We start from the raw sequence: 19492 nt of genomic DNA on the forward strand, positions 1-19492 counted from the left end.
ATCAGTGCTTTCAGTATTTGTATAGGATGAAAGGCCAGAGAAAAACTGGGTAACCTACATGAGAAGAGATATTAGGGAAAGCAGGGGAATAATTCCCTTTTAAATTTTCGACATCAGATTAACTCGATAAAATTTTTCTCTGCATAGATCTTGAAAGAGAAAAACATAAAGTGAGTAAAGCATGCTAGTTAATAATGAGCTATCTAACTGTTGGGCAAATATGCTTGGTTGATGCCTGTAAAGATCATAGGTAAAGAATTGTATGTACATGACAGGCATTGCAGATACAGGCACTATAAACAAAATGCTACAGGAAATGATTTTTAATAATATTTAAAATATTCAGGCATAAAAATCCATACACTTCAATTTTTTAGGAACTGCTTCCCTTTTCCTTAAATGTTATTTATACAGCTACTACAATAAACATTTTTCAAATATTCATGTAGATTACAGTAGTATATTCTATGCAGGGGTTAATATTAGAAATTTCATTAGAAAAAACTATATTCTGTTAAAATGTACTTCACACAGATTCCATATCTCTCTCCAAATCACATACTTTAAAAATGTATACATGGTTTGATGCCAAAAAAGACAAATCTCTATACTCCTACTGGGCCACCTCAGTTAATGGAATATTAGGAAGTCAGAAAACAACTTTTTTTCTTTTTTATATTTATTGTTTGTAAAAGTTCACATGACTATTCTTAAAGTAGCTCTCTCTTTAGTATTATGACAGCTTGTTCTGAAAGAAAAACTATATTAATAAAATTGAAATTACTACTAACACAAATGTTATAATTCAAAAGGATTGCAATTTGTAAAACTCTATCCTATAATTTCATATACTGAGTAAAAATGCCTAATGACTTCCTGAATGCTGATTCATTTTGAAATTCTGTGAAAATTAATAGAAACACTGAGATACTTGAAGAGAAAGAAAATTGTATTTCCCCCAAAAAGAAAAACTGATCATTAAATCAAAAGCTACTTTAAAAAGTCTTTGAAGTTTAAAAAAATGACAAAAATTCATTCTACTTTAAACACTTCAAGAAAACAAAAGTTTATTGTATCCCTCGATAACCTGCTTAGGTCTTGAAAACTACCCCTCAGGATTCTTCTCTGGTTCATGCTCCAATTTCTCATATGGTGGTTCAACCGCTTGTTTCACTCATATTATCCTAAGCAAATCTATTAATATTATAAATCAAATATGAGTGAAACATGGAGTTGAACCACCATATGAGATATATATATATATATTCGTGAATATTCGATCTGCAGAAAACTGTTCTTATAGGCAAAGGACCAAAAGCTGATGTTTCTGGGTAAGATTCAATGGTGATACTCAACACACTTTATTAAGAAAACAGTGCTATTCTATGATATATAAGCTTTGTAGAATAACGATGTTGAATGGAGAATCTAATTTAATTGGTTTGGTACTGGATAAATATTAAACACAGTCTGTCAGATGATTCCAGTGAGGAGCCAGGACTCATACAGTATCCTGTAATAAAATGGATGCTACAGATATTGCAGCTTAAACAAATTTTGTTTTTTCCAACTTTGGCCATACATAGTTTTGTAGCTATCTACTAAATACTGCTAATAAATGTAAATGTAAAAAACACATTCATTATTTTAGCATACAATATTTGTATATATTTTAGTATACAATTATACTTCCTTCATATTCTGAATGGCTTCTAATAGTTTTCTTATCACTAATTTCATCATTACCCATTAAAATATAACACTTTTGCTTAAAGACTTACAAAAAATAAAATCTAAAATGTAAATACTTAGTTGTAAACAATATTTGTTTCTTCTATCCCTCTAATTACTGTTTGAAAGATATTACTGAACTTTTAAGCACTCTTAATTTTTCTTTATAACTAAGATTTCACTATTATTAATGGAATAAGCAACACTCAACAAAACATGCTCCTAAAATATTCAGAGTCTAATATTTCATTAACACAAAACATTTTCCTTGATTACTTTTGTAATAGTTGATTAAAGATATTGACTGCCAGGTGGCATAGCTGCAAAATGATAAATTCACGGTATTTGCTTATGGAGTCAATACAAAAGTACCTTGGTCCTCACAGTCAATAAAACGTCCAAGGAACTAATTCACTATTACCATTAATTTAGAATTAGGAAATATGTCAGCTGCTTGTGTCTATGGAAATGTCTCAAGTTCATAACTAGCCAAGTTCAATGAAGTGATATAATTTCGAGCATTATTTTTTGTGAGGGATTTTAAAATTTTTATACTATCCCTTGTGAAAAAGTAGGTTGTTAAACTTAATAAACACACAACTATCAATGCAGAAATAAAAGTCAGCTAAATTACACACGAATTTTCTGTAAAGAGAACCAGTGTTTTCTAAACCCAGGTCATTATGATTAGAGTATGTAACAAGGCATAAACATGTATCTCTATCTCTATAATTTAGAATTGTGTATCTTACGATGTCTAGTGTTAAAGCACAATGGATTTCAATAAGATCAATCTATGCCAATTAAACAAAAATCCCTTCGAAATAATATACAGGCACGATTGAGCATGTGTATGTTAAAAGCATAAAAAAACCATTCCTCTAATTTCAAATATTAAATATCTATTTAGCAATTTATATGACAGCTCTACTTGACCAAGTGGAATGTGTACCTAATGTGCAGGTAGTAAAGGAAAGCTTATCTGTCCCAAAGCCTTGAAGTATTAGAAAATTTGAACTTCTTGACTATCTCTAGAAGTAATATGCAGCGTATCTTTAACATCATTATAATGAATAATAATAAAAGATGGAATTCAAACCAATTCTAAGATTGGCTCACAGCAACTCACAGCAATGAATAGCAATTTCAAATACATACACGTGGTCACCTTCAAAAAGAGATTGTTCTTTCTAGATATTAATAGAATAGATTTTCATTCAAAAAAATGTAAATTTCACAGACCAAAAATCAGAACAATTATCCTTCCCAGGTATTTCCTGAACCTCTTAAAATATTTTCCTCTTTTACTTTTTTGAGTCCTCTATGGCAGGATGTGAGTTGGAACTAAATGAAACATTGAACAAAATATGTTTATTGAATGTTTTTATGCACTGCATACACAAAAAGCTAACTGAGTTCTAAGAATAGGTTTTTAAGTTGAGACAAGGTAAGATATTGACACGTGGACACATACCGTGGTCAGCATACATGAGTTAAGTGCTGTTTTAGTTACACTGTGATATTAAAAATATAAACATTTTAATATTTTACAGGGATATTCATTTGGGAAACAGTCTTCTCATAGACAAGAGTTAAAATCTGAAGTCTAAGAACTAAGATAAACTCTTAACTCTGGGTTAATATACTGAAAATACATTTTGAAATGTTTCTTCATATTTCAGAAGTCTATTTAAGATGTTTCCATGCCTGCAATGGAAAAGTGTGTTTCCACTTCCCCTAAATTATATATAATAGAGGAGCTAACTTTGGAATAAATAAGCAATAATTTGCTATACAGCAAAGTCCTAGAAAGTCTAATTTCACCTAACTACAGGTCAGGGATAAGAAATAAATATTATTTAATAGGGCTTATTATCTAGGCATTACAATAAAATGAGAAGATACACTTGTTAAATTTAATCATTAATCATACAATCTATAAAATATTAAAGTGTATTTTATAAATAAATCTATGTGTACTGTTGCAAAATTTACATAAATTATCTTTCACAACTGAATTACTGTCATTCATGATTAAATTATTGTCAAAGTTCCTAGTATAGTGAAAATACTGGTCCTCAAATACTTTTTGTTAATTTTATCCTAAATTAGGCCAATATTCACTCTCTAAACATATCTGAAGGCAAACACTGCATAAAATTAGGTAATACAGATTTTTGTCCCTTGAGCTCAAGGCCTAAAGCAGGGCTAGGCCTTCAGCCTTCAGACCACTGGGCTTCAGCAAGAACTTCTTTAACAATTTTAAGTAACTTAAAATCAAATTTCTGGTTTTGGTTCTAGGACCAAAAAAAGGTATAAATCCTTGGGAGAGTTACATATTATCTCCAGCCATTAGGAGTTTGTTAGTGCTATTGTTTTCTAAATGCATGTTAGAAATTTCATTTTGAATGGCAGCTATGTTTACCACCAAAGATACTCAATATAAATAACAATCAAAGAAATACAAATCAAAACCACAATGAGATAGCACCTCATACCTGTTAGGATGGCCTATTATAAAAATTTAAAAAGAAATCAGTGTTGATGAGAATGTGGAGAAATTTTGGAACCTTTCTACATGGCTGATGGGAATGTAATCAGTACAGTCACTATGGAAAACAGTATAAACGTTCCTCAAAAAATTAAAAATAGAACTACCATATGGTCTAGCAATGCCACTTCTTATCCAAAGGAATTGAGATCAGAATCTCAAAGATATGTCTGCATTCCCATATTCACTGCAGCACTATTCACTATAGCCAAGAGGTTGAAACAACGTTCACTGACAAATGAATAAAGAAAACGTGGTATAAACATACAACATAGTATTACTAAGCCTTGAAAAAGAAGGAAATCCTGCCATTTTTGACAACATGGATGAAACTTGAGAACATTGTGCTAAGTGAAATAAGCCAAATAAGAAGGAAAATATTATATGAGGAATATAATGAGGAATATAAGTAGTATTATATGAAGAATCTAAAATAGTCAAACTCATGGAAACACAGAATAGAGTGGCAGTTGCTAGCAGATGGGGAACAGGGGAAACGGGGAGGTATAAGTCAAAAGGTACAAAGTTTCAGTAATACAAGATGAATAAACCCTAGAGATTTACTGTATAGAATTGTGTCTAGAGTTAACAATACTGTGTGTCATACTTAAAAATTTGCTAAGAGGGTAAATCTTAACTTTAAGTGTTCTTATTACAAAAAAGAAAATAATAAACAGGGTGGAAGTTTTGGAGGTAACGGATATCTTTATGGCATAGAATGTGGTGCTAGTTTTATGAGTGGGTATTTCTCTCCAAACTCATTAAGTTGTATACAATAAATATGCACAGCGTTTTCTATGTCATATATACCTCAACGAAGTGGTTTTTAAAAAAAGAAAACTATTTCCCTTTTAAAAGTTCCCCTTTGTTCATAATTGCACTCTGCTTCCATCCTCAAACCAAGAACATCCCTTTGTCTTTCTCTCTGATATATAACTTTGATAATTCAGGTAAACTGAAGTATTATTAAGTTGACTCATGTAAATGTATCAATTATTATTTATTAAGTTATTGGTGTGACAAAGATATTTGTATTCAGAAAATATTCGTACTCAATGAAACCTCCGGAGTTGAACTACCCCAGAGAGTGATTAAACATTTGCTTGAAGCCCTGTGGTGCCATCCTTACGTTTTATAATTTTAGGACACAGGCAAGGAAACTCAGTAGCTGGTCCAGGAAAGGGAAACTTTATTAACATATTTGGTAGCGGCAGTACTTTTTCTGGTTGTATGTACTGTTTGTCGAATTTGACAGCAAATTTTGGGGATGCAACCACCACCATGACACAACTCTACAAAGCAGTTATATGGAACTCAGAATCAAAATTTCTGGCTGAATCATGAGCGCAGTCATTCAAATCAGAAGATAACTCTCATAGAACCCCTCTTTCTTCTGAGGGTAGAATGAGATCATGTGCATGAAACTGCTTTGTAACTACAGAGCACCATAGAAATCCACATTGTCAGAGTATAAAAATGTATACTAAAAACATTTTGCAATTTTATATAATTATAAGCATTTCTGTCAATTCTAATAGCACGTACAAACTAAGAAAAATATATTTTTCTACCCAGCAGTTTACTTATTTGAAATCTTGAGTAATCACAAAACTTCATTATATTTTAATTTCTCCATCAACATTATATGCTAATATTTATAATCGTATTCATATAACACTTATAAAATCAGCGATTATGCAGTAAAAAGAACTTTGTACTCCGAGTTGGAGACTTGTGACTATCCTAAATCTGCCATATTAGGTGCATTCTCTTGATAATATCTCCTCATCTCTATTAACCTTGTCCTCTTTTACAAAATAAGAATAGTGCCTTTCCTCACAAACACTTCATGAGGATTAACTGAGATATGTCAGTATTGTGAATTGTAAAGGAGTTTAGAAATAAAGCTTAATGTCTCCCTACACACTTGAGATGAAGAATATGAAATCACGGTGTTAGAGATCAGACTTACAGTTAATTAGTGATCGTAACCAAAATATATGTAATATCTGTAATCTTTGCAAAATATGCTTTGAAATGGGCTTAGAAAAATGCTGAAGTCCTGTTGTTTGTAAAAATTATTAATTGGCCAGATTATTCAAGATATCCCTAACAATGTTTCCTTGAAGCCAGCTGGTATTACACCTTAAAAATTATTTAGTAGACATCAAATGTAAAATATATTTTAATATTTATTTTCTAATAGGTTGTAAACTTCCTAACTTCCTGTAATTTATTTTTTTAGTTTATATTCCTTTAAAAATTATCTAAACAATAACAGGATTGATGGTAGTAAGAAAATAACTATTGTAAGTTTAAACATGAAATAGGGTCACCATAGATAATGGGGCTTTGAGAAAACACAGAAAACATTGTGGGTTTGCTTTGAAAAGGGTAATTGATATTGAGAAATTAAAAGAAATTAGAGACAGTAAATATCAGTCATCAGATTAATTCTTCCTAATTTTAAAAGTTATGTACATTTATATAAATTTAGATTTTGAGACCACATGAAGCTTTGGGGTCCAGAAACATTCCCAAAACACCATGATGTTCGATGCCATCTTTCTTACCTCTACATTGGCCTGGTGCTATAAGGCCTTAGATAAATTTTATAAATTAAAATTCCAGAAAACTTGAACAACAAACACACAAACACATACACACACATGCATGCGCACACAACTTTGTGCCTTAGGATTATAAAATAAGAATGTGGTCATGGTCTTCAAGAAATCTAGACCATACTGTATTATCTGTATTAAATGACAACGAAAATGTATCTGAAGAAAAGTCTCCAAGGTCATTGATAATGGCCAAAATGCTTTCCACACAGAACAGAGTGGAGAAGAATAAATTTCATGTGTAAATATGACCTGAGGCCTAATAACTGAGAAATTTCTCTTCCAGAATCTAAATATAGAATAGTAAGGTAACCTGGATAACAAATCACAAAATTGACAATCTTAGGGATACTTGGTTTTTTTTTTTCAACACAATGACTCTTCATAAATAAGAATTTGGGAAGTGCTGTACAGCAGAAGGAAATATTTTACTGCAACTTTCCAACTGACCAGGCTTCCACATTGACACTGAGTATTCCATTCACGTGGGAGAACAGGTTGTCAAGTGCAAAGTCTCGGAATAACCAGCCAGGAAACCCTGTGGAAAAAATTGGGGTTTATTTGTTTTCATTGTTTGGGGACTGGGTGTTAACCATAGGTTTAAGAAATTGTTGTGCTGGGCAAGTTCACAGCAAAGACATTACAAGAACAAACTCTACATATAAATATCTTTGATAAAGGAAAATGTCAGTCCTTATCCAGACCCAGGCAACACTAGCAAAACAGCATTAAGTTGAAATAATATTCTGAATGTCAAATCAATTTTTACCTGCCTCTATATCCCAAAGACGAGGAAATAAAAAATGTAAAGATGGATACATGCTTTTAGTGATATAAATGAAAATAGTAAAATGATAATAAAGACAAATTTTAAGGGTGTACAGAACAAAACAGAAGTACTTATGTGGGACTGATACTTCTTATTTTAAAATATACTATTAATCTACAAAAAAGTAGAAAAGCTTATACTGTAGCAAATAGTGGGTAATATAAACAAGTGTTGACACCAGAGATCCCTCAAGTGACTATGAATAGTTTGTTTTTGCCTTTCTTTTCTATTTTATTCTACTTATTTTTTGGTTTGTCTTTGTTTTTATTTTGGCTATGCAAACAAATAATTTATAGATACATTAAAGGACTTTATTTTTCAGTTGGAAATTCTTTGACTGGCAGTGGAAAATCACCAGGCCCAGAAGCTTGGAGAACATTTTATTTTATGCCTCGGCATTGTTTTTGAGAAAACTTCTTGATAGCCATATTAATAAAACTCCAAAATTACGGCTATAGGAAATGAGGTTGCAAAACATTGCAGTCACTGGTCTAAATCTCTGACTCAATGCAAAAGTGGTCAAGCTTTATAAAGTCACATTCTTTCAACTGTACTCCAACTTCATGTGACAGAAGTAAATAATTTAAATAAGATAAACCACAAAAAATAAGGATAAAGAAGCAATATCAACAAATCCATATAGATTGTATATATATTTTTTATTAAAAAGCAAACTACGTTAATGTTGGTCAAAGACTAACTTATTGACTCAAGAAAGGAATCATCTTCCAGGGGTCCTAAATATTTGACTGAATAAACAGTTTTAAATCTATATTTCCAATATAATTATTTAAAAATATTTTCATATTGGAACTGTTACTTTAAAAAATAAGTAACCCTCACTGACCTAGACTAAAATTGTTCAATACTGGTTTCTTGGATTTGTCACAGATGCAAGAGAATCCAATTCCCAGCTTTACTGGCTGTTTAAATACATGACTTCACAATAACTAGCTGCATGGAACTACCCGCAAGTACACTTTAGAGAGTTTTCCTTGAAGATACTGCCCTACAAATTTTTGAAATGTTTAACACAAAGCAACAATATATACAGAAGTCTTTGTGAGGGCTATGTGGTAAATCAACTTATATTTTCTGAAACAAAACTATGAATTAATTCACACCATCAAACAACCACGCACCTGGAACACACTATATTTCTAGACAGTCCCTCTCCCCTCACTGCCCCTACAGTTCCTTTTATTGTATTGTCCTTTATCATTATTATATCAGGGTGTTTACTATATGGATCATGGTGACGATGATTCTCATATGGATCATGCTGCTTCTGCTCCTGCTGATAATCTCCTCTATGAAATAACAGAAAAGAAACTTTCTTTTGGTGTTGGTATCAGGAATAATTAGTGTGCACTTATGCAACTGGCTTTTTTTTTTTTTTTTTTGAGACAAGAGTCTCGCTCTGTCGCCCAGGCTGGAGTGCAGTGGCGTGATCTCGGCTCACTGCAAACTCCACCTCCTGGGTTCACACCATTCTCCTGCCTCAGCCTCCTGAGTAGCTGGGACTACAGGTGCCCATCACCACGCCTGGCTAATTTTTTGTATTTTTAGTACAGACAGAGTTTCACCGTGTTAGCCAGGATGGTCTCGATTTCCTGACCTCATGATCCGCCCACCTCAGCCTCCCAAAGTGCTGGGATTACGGGTGTGAGCCATCACACCTGGCCTGCAACTGGCTTATTTTGTGTTAAAGATGTTGTGCATTTGTAATGAATGACATTTTTTTGTGTTGGGATATTTGTGATTAAATATGCAGCCTAATTTTCTACCCTTATTTTCCCTTACTGATCTTTTCTATGTATTTTAAATTTATTTCACTTGGCTACAGTTTTACATTTTCGCAGCTATTGTAAATCACTTCTGACATTAAAATAGGCTTTAAAATGATATTAACATAGCAATTAAAATCAGATTAAATGATATGTACACAATATAATTTAGTATATTTATTGTAACTCTATTTTCATTACAATGCAGTTTTCCCTCCTTCAAACTCAAAATAACTTTGATTCAACAGAAAACAACAAAATGGAATTGACGTGCAGGTATTACTTTATAGTAAATAGCAAGTTATCTTAATTTATTTGAGAGCCTTGCCAAAGGATGGGAAGTAAGTGAAAAGGTCTTCTCATCTGGCAAAAGGCAATAGAACAAAATCTGAGCTCCTAGACTTTATTCCTAGAAAAACACACTAGACCCTCGCTCATAACTTTATAGCCACAATAATACAAGAGTTTCTTTGGTATTCAACCCCACAAAACCATTAAAGATGCACACTACAAATGGGAAAATGGTTTGTTGAAACAAGCACATTGACAGCAATAATTATTGACAAGAAAGGGGGCAGGGAAATCTAAACAAACAAATACACAAAAACAAACAAATCAGCTAAGAGTCTATGTGCCCTCAACACTGTGATACTGTGTGTAGCTCTATGAACATAACTGTGTTAAAGACTGCATGAACAGTTATATATGAAAATAACTGGATTAAAGGGCAAAACATTGATGTTAAAACAATATCCATTAGGCAATAACTAAAAATATTATAGTGTGTAAATTTTTATAAAAACAAGGATGAAATCCCTTTATAACCCTCCTAATTAAAAACAAAGTTTGGTAAATTATAATTCTGATGATATAAATTTTAATTAAAACAATGTAAACAAATAGCAATAATCATAACAATAAGCTGGTTGGCAAATATCTGGCACATCGAAAAACTCAGCTGTAAATAAGAAGAGATCTGAAGCTAAGTTTTTACAATTAAGTCATTATTCATCAACGCAACAAAAAGCAGAAACATACAGCAAATGCTTATTATTGTTTCAGATTAATCATGAACTTAATTTAAAGATTAAATGCACTGTAAATAATAACTCTTATCCCTTTGCATGCTCTATTTCCTGATATTTTTTAAATGCAATACAAAAAAAATGGAAAAGATCAAGTGCTCTTTGCATAATACTCCCCACACAGAGTAGAGGTGAATTGTCTTTTAAAGATTCTTAAATCAATGTCTTTTAAGTAAGAGCAAACCAAGTGAACAAAACTATCTTTTTAGAGAATTATGTAACTGAAATTGTGAAATTAAGAGATATCAGGTCAAAAAAATAAAATCGCAAACCATTGGCACTGATAAACTATTCGATAACACTAAATCTGAAAATTAAAATTACCATTTGAAAGATTACATTTATAAAAAATTAAATTGAATATTATTTTAGTAATGTTAAAAAGTCAATTTTTCATATTTTGTAATTTTTTATAAATCCATAACAAAACGTTCCCAATTGAGACATAAGGTGATGTCACTCACAAAGACAGTAAATATGTTTAACTCGGTTCTCTCAATAAAAATGTGCACATTGAAAATTGATCTAATAATGTCACCAATCTTAACAATATAAAATCATTCTGTTTCACCTAATTTCTATACAAACCAACCCAAATGCTAGCTAAAATATCTTACTGATCACAGCAAGATTGAGCTGGAGAAATATAGAATCCATGAGAAATATCAAATTATAGTAATTATAATAATCTCAGTATTAAGAAAAAATATCATAGCTGAATTTTATCTTTTATAAAACAAGACATTATGTTATATACAGGTATACTATAAATAAAATTAAAGGCTGATCTCCATTTCAAAATAAAAGAGCCAATCAATAGCACCTCCTAAACTCAACCTCAGTTTCTTTTTAACTGGCAAGACCATAAGTAGCATTTACCTTATAAATAAAATGTTTATTATTCACGTTTGAAATATATTTGTAAAGAATTTGCGATAATTGTTGCAACTGTATTCTAATGGCTTAGTTTTCAAATGAGAAACTCATTACTACCCTAGGCTAGCCATTTTGCATTATTTACAGTTGAAAGGGACTTAAAACACTGAAAAACAACGTCTTATTTGCCTTTATAATTTCCATTATTACCAAGAAAAGTTCCATGGTTCTATTTGTTTCTCAAAGTGATGTACTAATAGTCTTAATGAGAAAAAAAATCACACACACACACACACACACACTCACCCCAGATCTTTGGGCCTACCATAATCTCTGACATAATTATCACTGTATCACATTTTAGATCACACATATGGATGTGTACTTAGTTCACAGGTATGCAAACTGTATCCACTGCAATTTAGCTTTGTTAAACCATCCAGGAAATCTGTGGAGAATAAAGATATTACGTTTAAAGATTCTATATAGCAAACTCAAAGGGGACAGCTTCAAGGAAAAACTTCAGAAAGACTATTCTTGTTACAAACCACATGTTTCTTACCAATACTTAAAGGGTCTTTCAGATTAAAGAGATGTTTTAGAGCCCCTTATTCTGTGCTTAATTTTTCCATCACTTTTATGCCTTAATTGAATAGCTCTGATTACAGTAAAATCTCATAATAACAAATCTTATACAGAGATCTCTATAACTAAATGTCTGCCTAAAACAAAACTAGCCTCTGAAATCAGGAAATCACAACATATTTGTCAAAGAAGCCTATTGTCAAGAGAAACCTAGTCTCTGTCAAGCCATTCTAAACAGAAACAAGCTCAATGAATTTGCAGTTATTCCTAATATCTTTGCTTATGCCAATGATCTGTCTAATCATCACATATTTATCTTTTGGAGATTTAAGCTTTGGGTGTATTTGTTTATGATATAAAATGGCAGAGCCCATGAAAACACCAAATAGTAACTAAGTTTTTTTTTTTTAAGCAAGAGCAATTTGAAGCTGGTCTTGAGTTTATTCACTAACCATAGATGAGAAGTGGTGTACCTTTGTGTAGGCAGGACTTTTTCTACCACTGAATTTCAAGTACTTTTTTGTTGTGACTTTTAAGGAAAGGATTACAAACCTGAGTCATGCAAGTCCTTTTACACGGTCCATAATTACATTTAGAGGATCCACACACTCTTTTAAACTGTAAGTAAAATTTTGTGTGCAAAACTATTTTTTCCCTCAAGAGTCCATTGCTTCCTTTATTTCTCAAAGGCCTCTGATCTCTCTCCAAATTAAGAACAAATGGCTAAAGGGACTAAAGGAATGAGTGACTCTGAGTAGGGTATTATGATATGGACTTGTTGCTTTACCTTTAGCTCCCAGAATTATCCTCTCTTGCAGGTCCTCAGCCTCAGCAGTATGCTTTCATTAAGATCACTATTTAAGCCAGGCACTTAGGAAATCAAAAAACCATACTCAGAGAAAATGAGCTTTGTGAGTACATATAGAGAGCAAGGGAATTCACCTCAAAAAGCACTTTCATGACCTATCAACACTCTAATGAATTATATTTTTCAAAAGCCTTTAATATAGAATAGGCAAGAGAAATATTACACACAAATGTACTAACATCTCTTCTCTGATGAATACCTTAGACAATTTCAGATATATGCTAAATAGGAAAATATAGAAAATATAATAACAAACTTTATATAATCTAAATAAGTGATTACAGAACATAATCTTGAAATAAAAGTAAGAAAAAATTTAAGTGGATAAAAAAGTTGTTGCAATTTGAACCTACCCAGAAGAACAAGTTTCAAGGGCTAAGCATTCTCTAGAGAGAAAAACAAGAAACACTGCAGGGCTAACAGCCTCTTTTAACAAAAACAAACAAACAAAAAACCCTCGAAGCTATTTATAAGCCTAAAATATAAGACAGATATTATAGTATTGAAATACGTTTGTTAAAACTCACCAGCCATTATATCAATATGCCCCCCCTTTCTGAAGTCAGTTTTGAAATTTGATGTTTACAGTTCATCATAAGAATTTATTTCCCAGATATTCAAGACTCATAGAAGTCACATAAAACCTTCTCTAAAACTTACTTAAATTAACTATGCAATCAAGATTTTTGGTTACATTTCTGCAAGTAATTGACCCACTCATAATATAATTATGATTATTCCCTTCTTAAAGACAAAAGGTTGGCCTACTTGAAGCAGGTTATATAAAATCTAAAACCATTTCATTAGCCTACAACTTACAGGCATGATGATAGGTATTTAAAAGTTTTCTTGACTATTATCATAGTATCTAATAATTACAAATTCTTTCATTAATTTATCTTCTTTGATAAATTAACATGCTTCTTCCCAATCTCCCTAGCCTTAGAAAATTGAGAATGGCAAGCATTTGTTTTACTTATTAAAAGTGTTTACAGATGACCTGGAGAAGGATAGGGGAGAATATATATTTGCTGTTCATTGAGATTAATTTTTGTTTTTGTTTTCCAAATGACTTCTTCATTTCTCTAACAGAACCCTTGCCAAGAACATTCACAGGTAATACTTCAAAATGAAAATATCTATTTTCCTTGAAGATCTTCCTAACTATGCACTAATAAACAGCAGCACCCCACAAAATCAGAAAGTTGGAAGAGACTTGAGCAGACAAACTTCTATGGAATTCATAATCACTTTACTAATAAAGTTGTTGCCCTCATAAATATATGTGTAGAGACTTATAATTCAGACTGGTTCCTCAGAACTAGACAGAGAAATCAATCACATTGTTTCTCTTTTTCTTTTGTCTCTCATGTATATATATGTGGGAGCATGAACCATCATTGCCTCAGCCTTCCTCTCATAATGGTGGGTGTCTATTATTAAGAAAAAACAGCAAGTATAAACATGAACAGAAGATTCATGATCATTATAAACTGGCAATTATTAGCCGCTCTGTAAGCACATTGTTCAATTTACAATAAAATCCTTCCATCCTCACTAAAGAATATATTTAATGAGGCTAGACTCACAAACATTAACTAGTATTTGGTAGGCAGCAATCTGATTCATATTTTTGCCAGTGGAAGGTGGCTACTTTTCCAGTTGCCTCTGACCCTTTGGATTTTGAGCTTGCCTTCAGCAAAAAGCAGACCTCTTGAAAAACATTTGCTGAGAAAAGAAGGCAGGAGCTCTCTTCAGCTACCCTCAGCAATACACACTGAACCTGAGAGAGAGCAAGGGAGCAGTGAGGAGAGCCCTTGTCCCTGGCCGACTTTCAGGGAGCCCCAGTGCCTCTCTGCATCCAGGTCCTCATCAGGCTGCAGCACAACTGTTATGCCTCTTTCCTCTCCCAAGGAGTGCAGTCTTAATAGCAGGTGCCCTCAGGACACCTCAAACTTAATGCCTATTTGACAAAATAGTTACAATGAAGCCAATAAAAAAAAAAGCAAAAAAAAAGCTGTATTTACCTCTTGCATTAGGAAAACTGCATACCTTTAAGCATTTAATAATTGTGTCTTTTTTCTACATGGAAATCATCAATAGATGATCTTGAGCATCTGAAAAAATGTTTTGCCATTCCTACAGAGAATAACAGGAGAGTCTTTTTCCAAACTGGCAGAAGGGAAACAAGGGCCAGAAGGGGCTAGTCACTAGTTACTCTTTTAACCCAAGGTCACACACCTAAATCTCTGATGCAAAAGATTACACTCCTCTTTCCTTCTTTGTGTCTTGGGCTCTCTGTTCCCCTCATTGGAACAGTTTTCCCTTTAGTCCACGGCTTAACATCACCGAAAACACAGGCATTTCCACGAATGTGTTCTATAATCAGGACTGTCAATTAGGAGAAACCAAACCTGGTCAGCCTTTTTTCTAAACACTTGAAAAGAACAATCTATATATACTTAAATCTTTGTATTTTCAAGAAGATTAAGTTCTGACATTTTCTAATTTTAGTGAAAGTCACTAAATAGGGAAAGCAAACTCTTTGATCCACCAGAGAAGAAAAATGTATCTTTCTGAATTAATTGTATATTATCTAAATATCTCAAGTTAAGGCTTAAATGTAATACTAAAATGTATAATTTAATGTGTACTTCAGATAAACATTTAAAACATAAAAATAACTTTATGTAATACAAGTAATCATTATTGCATCCTAAAATATTTATATAAAGCAAAACATCCTTATTCTCTACTGATAGAATCTAAATGAAACATTTTAATATCTTACTCTTTTGGATAATTAAACAGTAAATTACATTAACTTTACATTTATCCATAGATTAATATAATTTAGTTTACCTGTTCCTGAGTGCAACGTATGAAGTAGTAGAAACTGCAGAAACCCAGCAAACATAACAGCAGCATCGGAGTGGTTAATTAAATGCCACTGGTATCAAATCATTAAATTTCAGCTAGCAATGGCAGCAAATGCACAACACAATTAAAAAATCCACCAAAATACAACATTTTAAATAAAATTCCCTGTGGTCCTTGCATTCCAAATCAAAGCCAAAAAAGCCTGCAGTGTCCAACATTATACAACAGTGACACTAAACAAGGCCATAAGTGCTGCTGTCATCAAAACAGATCTCTGCAGTGAACAGATTCTCATTGATTACAGCATTAATCTATAGTGCTCTGTGCTGTACTAAAGTAGCTCCCAGTGTAGCATACACTAAAGGTCTTTTAGCTCCTCAATTAACCATTTCCTAAAACAATGCACAGAAGCTGCTACCTTTCTGAAGCCAGAGAGATGAAACGTTGTGGTCCTTAAAGCTAACACAGAAGAAAAGACTCAGGGAAATGTTCAGGAGCTCATCTTGTACCCACTGACACTCACTGCGATACCCATGGGTTAAGATGACAAGGTTGAGCAGATGCCTGACTGTCAGACCACAGAAAACTCACCTGAAATGATTTGGTCCCATTATCAATCACTGGCAATCGTCCTGCCAAGCCCTGTGTAACAGATCATTTCCTCTGCAGTTTCCCTAACTGAGGAATCTTACTCAGCTCAATGACAACTGGCACCAGAAAGCATAAACCAAGAGTATACACAATTGATTGTTGGGAACACAGGCAAAAGTGCTTCTTCAGGCTCTTCTGATACGGCCAGCCTAGTGCTAATGGTGGCTCATCTCCAGAGGGCAAAAGGACAACCTCAAACAGGTTTTGCCAGGGAGTTGGGGACAAGAGAAGGTGGCTCATATTTCTGATATTGTTAAAGATGCATATTTTTGAGGACTGTAGATGCATAATTCATAATACAATAGATTTTTTTTTCTCACTGAGACACAATAATTATCCTCTCATTGGCTCACCTACATTTTACTTCATCCACCCATATTTTGTGTTACAGAACAACAGCAACAGTAACAACAAAATTAGTTGATTTGAAATTATGTTACTATCTCAATTACATTTTTATTGTAGTACAACATTCAGATTCCAGAAACAGCGATGAATAATGATACACTTCTCTAATCATATAGGGATTATTTGCTGAAAAACCAAGGTGGACTGCTTCTAGTTTGTTTTAGAAAACGAAATGGCCAAATGATGATAGAGAGAAAATTAGGAACATCTTTCATTTATTTAAAACAAATGGCGCTGTGTTTACTTAAATTACATGTACTTGTCAAAAATAATTATCTCATGAGAAAAAAAATTAAAACTGAGCCATGGATCATCTCATTACCAAAACAACTGCAAAATATCAGCCTTAAATGAAATGACTAATTTGAACAATTTTTCTCTCTTAAAAGAACATATTTACGGTCTCATTCAGAATCTGTTTGCCTTTTTTTCTTTTCCCAAACTTCCGCCTATGCTTAAAGCTGGCTGTGGTCAAAACCTGACCAAGTTATTGTTGGGAAAAGCAAAAGGGAAATAAGCATTAATTGAATGCTTATTATAAATAAACATTAACTGAATGCTTATTAAGTGCCAAATATTATACTATTAATTTTATTTAATTTATTTCTCATAGGCTTATGGAAAAATCAATAACACTTATCCCATATTAGAGATGGGGTTTAGAAGAGCTAATTAACTTGCCCAAAGTCACATGATTTATAAGTAGCAGAGTCGGGATTTGAACTTGGCTTTGTCTGTTTTGAAAGCCACGTATGAGCTTTTCACTACACCATGGTAGTTAGGAGTTACTGCAATTATTTTGTTGAATTACTTCAAAGTTATGTGAGTTTTTGTGAAAGTACTCGTGACTTGTTGGCGGTGCAGCGGGGGCCTATAATGATATACTTCTATTTCCCATGTTTCGAGGTGGTGAGGATTTTCCGGAGCAGCTACTGGGACTGAAGTCTTATACTTGCTGATCTTAAGTTGCTTCCATTATGATATGGTCATTAAGAAGACATACAGATGGCATGGTCTAGAGACAGACCTGCCGGTCCAGCAAGCATACAGAAGAGAACCAATAGAAAGGGAGTCAAAACTTTCAACAACCAATATACTCATTTTGTCTGGTTGAAATCGCTACCATATAAAGTTCTTTGACTAGAATTTAAGAATGCATGAATCAGGCTGGGCGCAGTGGCTCACGCCTATAATACCAACACTTTGGGAGGCCGAGGCAGGTGGATCACCGGAGGTCAGGAGTTTGAAACCAGCCTGGCCAACATGGTGAAACCCCATCTCTACTAAAAATACAAAAAATTAGGTGGGTGTGGTGGTGGGTGCCTGTAATCCCAGCTACTCGGAAGGCTGAGGCAGGAGAATCACTTGAACCTGGGAGGCAGAGGTTGCAGCGAGCCAAGATTGCGCCATTGTACTCCAGCCTGGGTGACAGAGCAAGATTCCATCTCCCAAAAAAAAAGAATGCATGAATCATATAAGCCTATGTAGGCTCAAGTCAACTGAAATAAAACATTTTAATACACTGCATGTGTCTATTGTTGTGCTTGAGTTTTGAGATTTAAAAAAATATTTATTTCTTTATTCCTATTTCTTTTCTCTTGTTTATTATCCAGTAGGGGCTTACTTCAAATTATAAAGTCACTTTGAATGTCATTAATCTAATATTTGTCCCTCATTCCACCTCATGAATTTATGTTAATTTAGTATAATTACCTTGAGTTCCCCAAAGTGCCTTGATATAAGAAAATTTATCAAATAGTAACAAATCGCATTTCTAACAGAAAATACTTGATAAACCCTGTTTGGATTTATCAAGTATTTTCTGTTAGAAAAGCAATTTTTTACCAAACCCTGTTGGATTTATTAAGTATTTTCTGTTAGAAATGCAATTTGTTACCAAACTCTGTTTGGTTTATTAAGTATTTTCTGTTAGAAATGCAATTTAATAAACCAAACAAGGTTTATTAATCAAAATGGTATTCATGGATTTCAAAATTACAGAATCAAAGCAGAGAATCAATATTAGAAGAGATTAATGTTGACCTTATTCTAAAATATCCTTACTCATTTCTGGGTACCACATACTATGAGCTTTCATGCATAGTAACAAGTGTTATTCACTGGAGCCACTGTCTAGGTAAAAGTAGAAAAAATCCTTCTATTTTCATTTTTTAAATTCCAAAATTTATGTTAACAATATTTACTCATTTAAAATACTTCTACAACTCTTGCATCTTGAGCCATACATATCCTTATTCTGGGTTATATATTTCACAGCCTCATACTTAGTTGTAATTCCAGAGCTATATCAAAGACCAGAAAACTGATTTCCTTTGGGAGAGAACACATAAAACCTAACATCAAATGCAATTTTGAGCTTGCTTCATATATTCCATTTGACCTTGTGCTATTGTAGTTTAGGTCAAGGCCTGCATTTGTGAAAAGGTTTTGGTACTTTCACAAGAACCCAGGAACCATTATTTTTAAAAAGTGACACAAACTTCCTATTTTTGAATTGACATCCCACTAATGATACTGCAATTTGTCATGTATTTCTCATTCTTTGTATGAGATAGTAAAGCATGGAACACATTGACAGAAAAAGAAAACCCATGCA

General features: G+C 32.9%; 1 protein-coding gene across 50 annotated transcripts in view; it reads right to left on the bottom strand.

Annotated features, from left to right (window-relative positions):
* Window positions 1-19492, bottom strand: part of RIMS1 (regulating synaptic membrane exocytosis 1) — a 531588-nt gene that overhangs the window by 176670 nt on the left and 335426 nt on the right. For 5 of the 50 annotated variants that reach the window (XM_055256825.2, XM_055256815.2, XM_055256805.2 and 2 more), the window contains exon 1: window positions 15799-16102. The exons of 42 other annotated variants lie outside the window; for them this stretch is intronic. In XM_055256825.2, coding sequence (XP_055112800.1) covers window positions 15799-15853 — 55 coding nt within the window. In that variant the 5' untranslated portion in view covers window positions 15854-16102. Of the gene's footprint in view, window positions 1-7356; window positions 7445-15798; window positions 16103-16407; window positions 16536-19492 lie in introns of those variants that run through there. 3 more of the 50 variants (XM_055256658.2, XM_055256566.2, XM_055256724.2) reach the window with 2 other exon arrangements.

The sequence above is a fragment of the Symphalangus syndactylus genome, chromosome 2 (genome assembly GCF_028878055.3).
Source record: "Symphalangus syndactylus isolate Jambi chromosome 2, NHGRI_mSymSyn1-v2.1_pri, whole genome shotgun sequence".
Lineage (NCBI taxonomy): Eukaryota > Metazoa > Chordata > Mammalia > Primates > Hylobatidae > Symphalangus > Symphalangus syndactylus.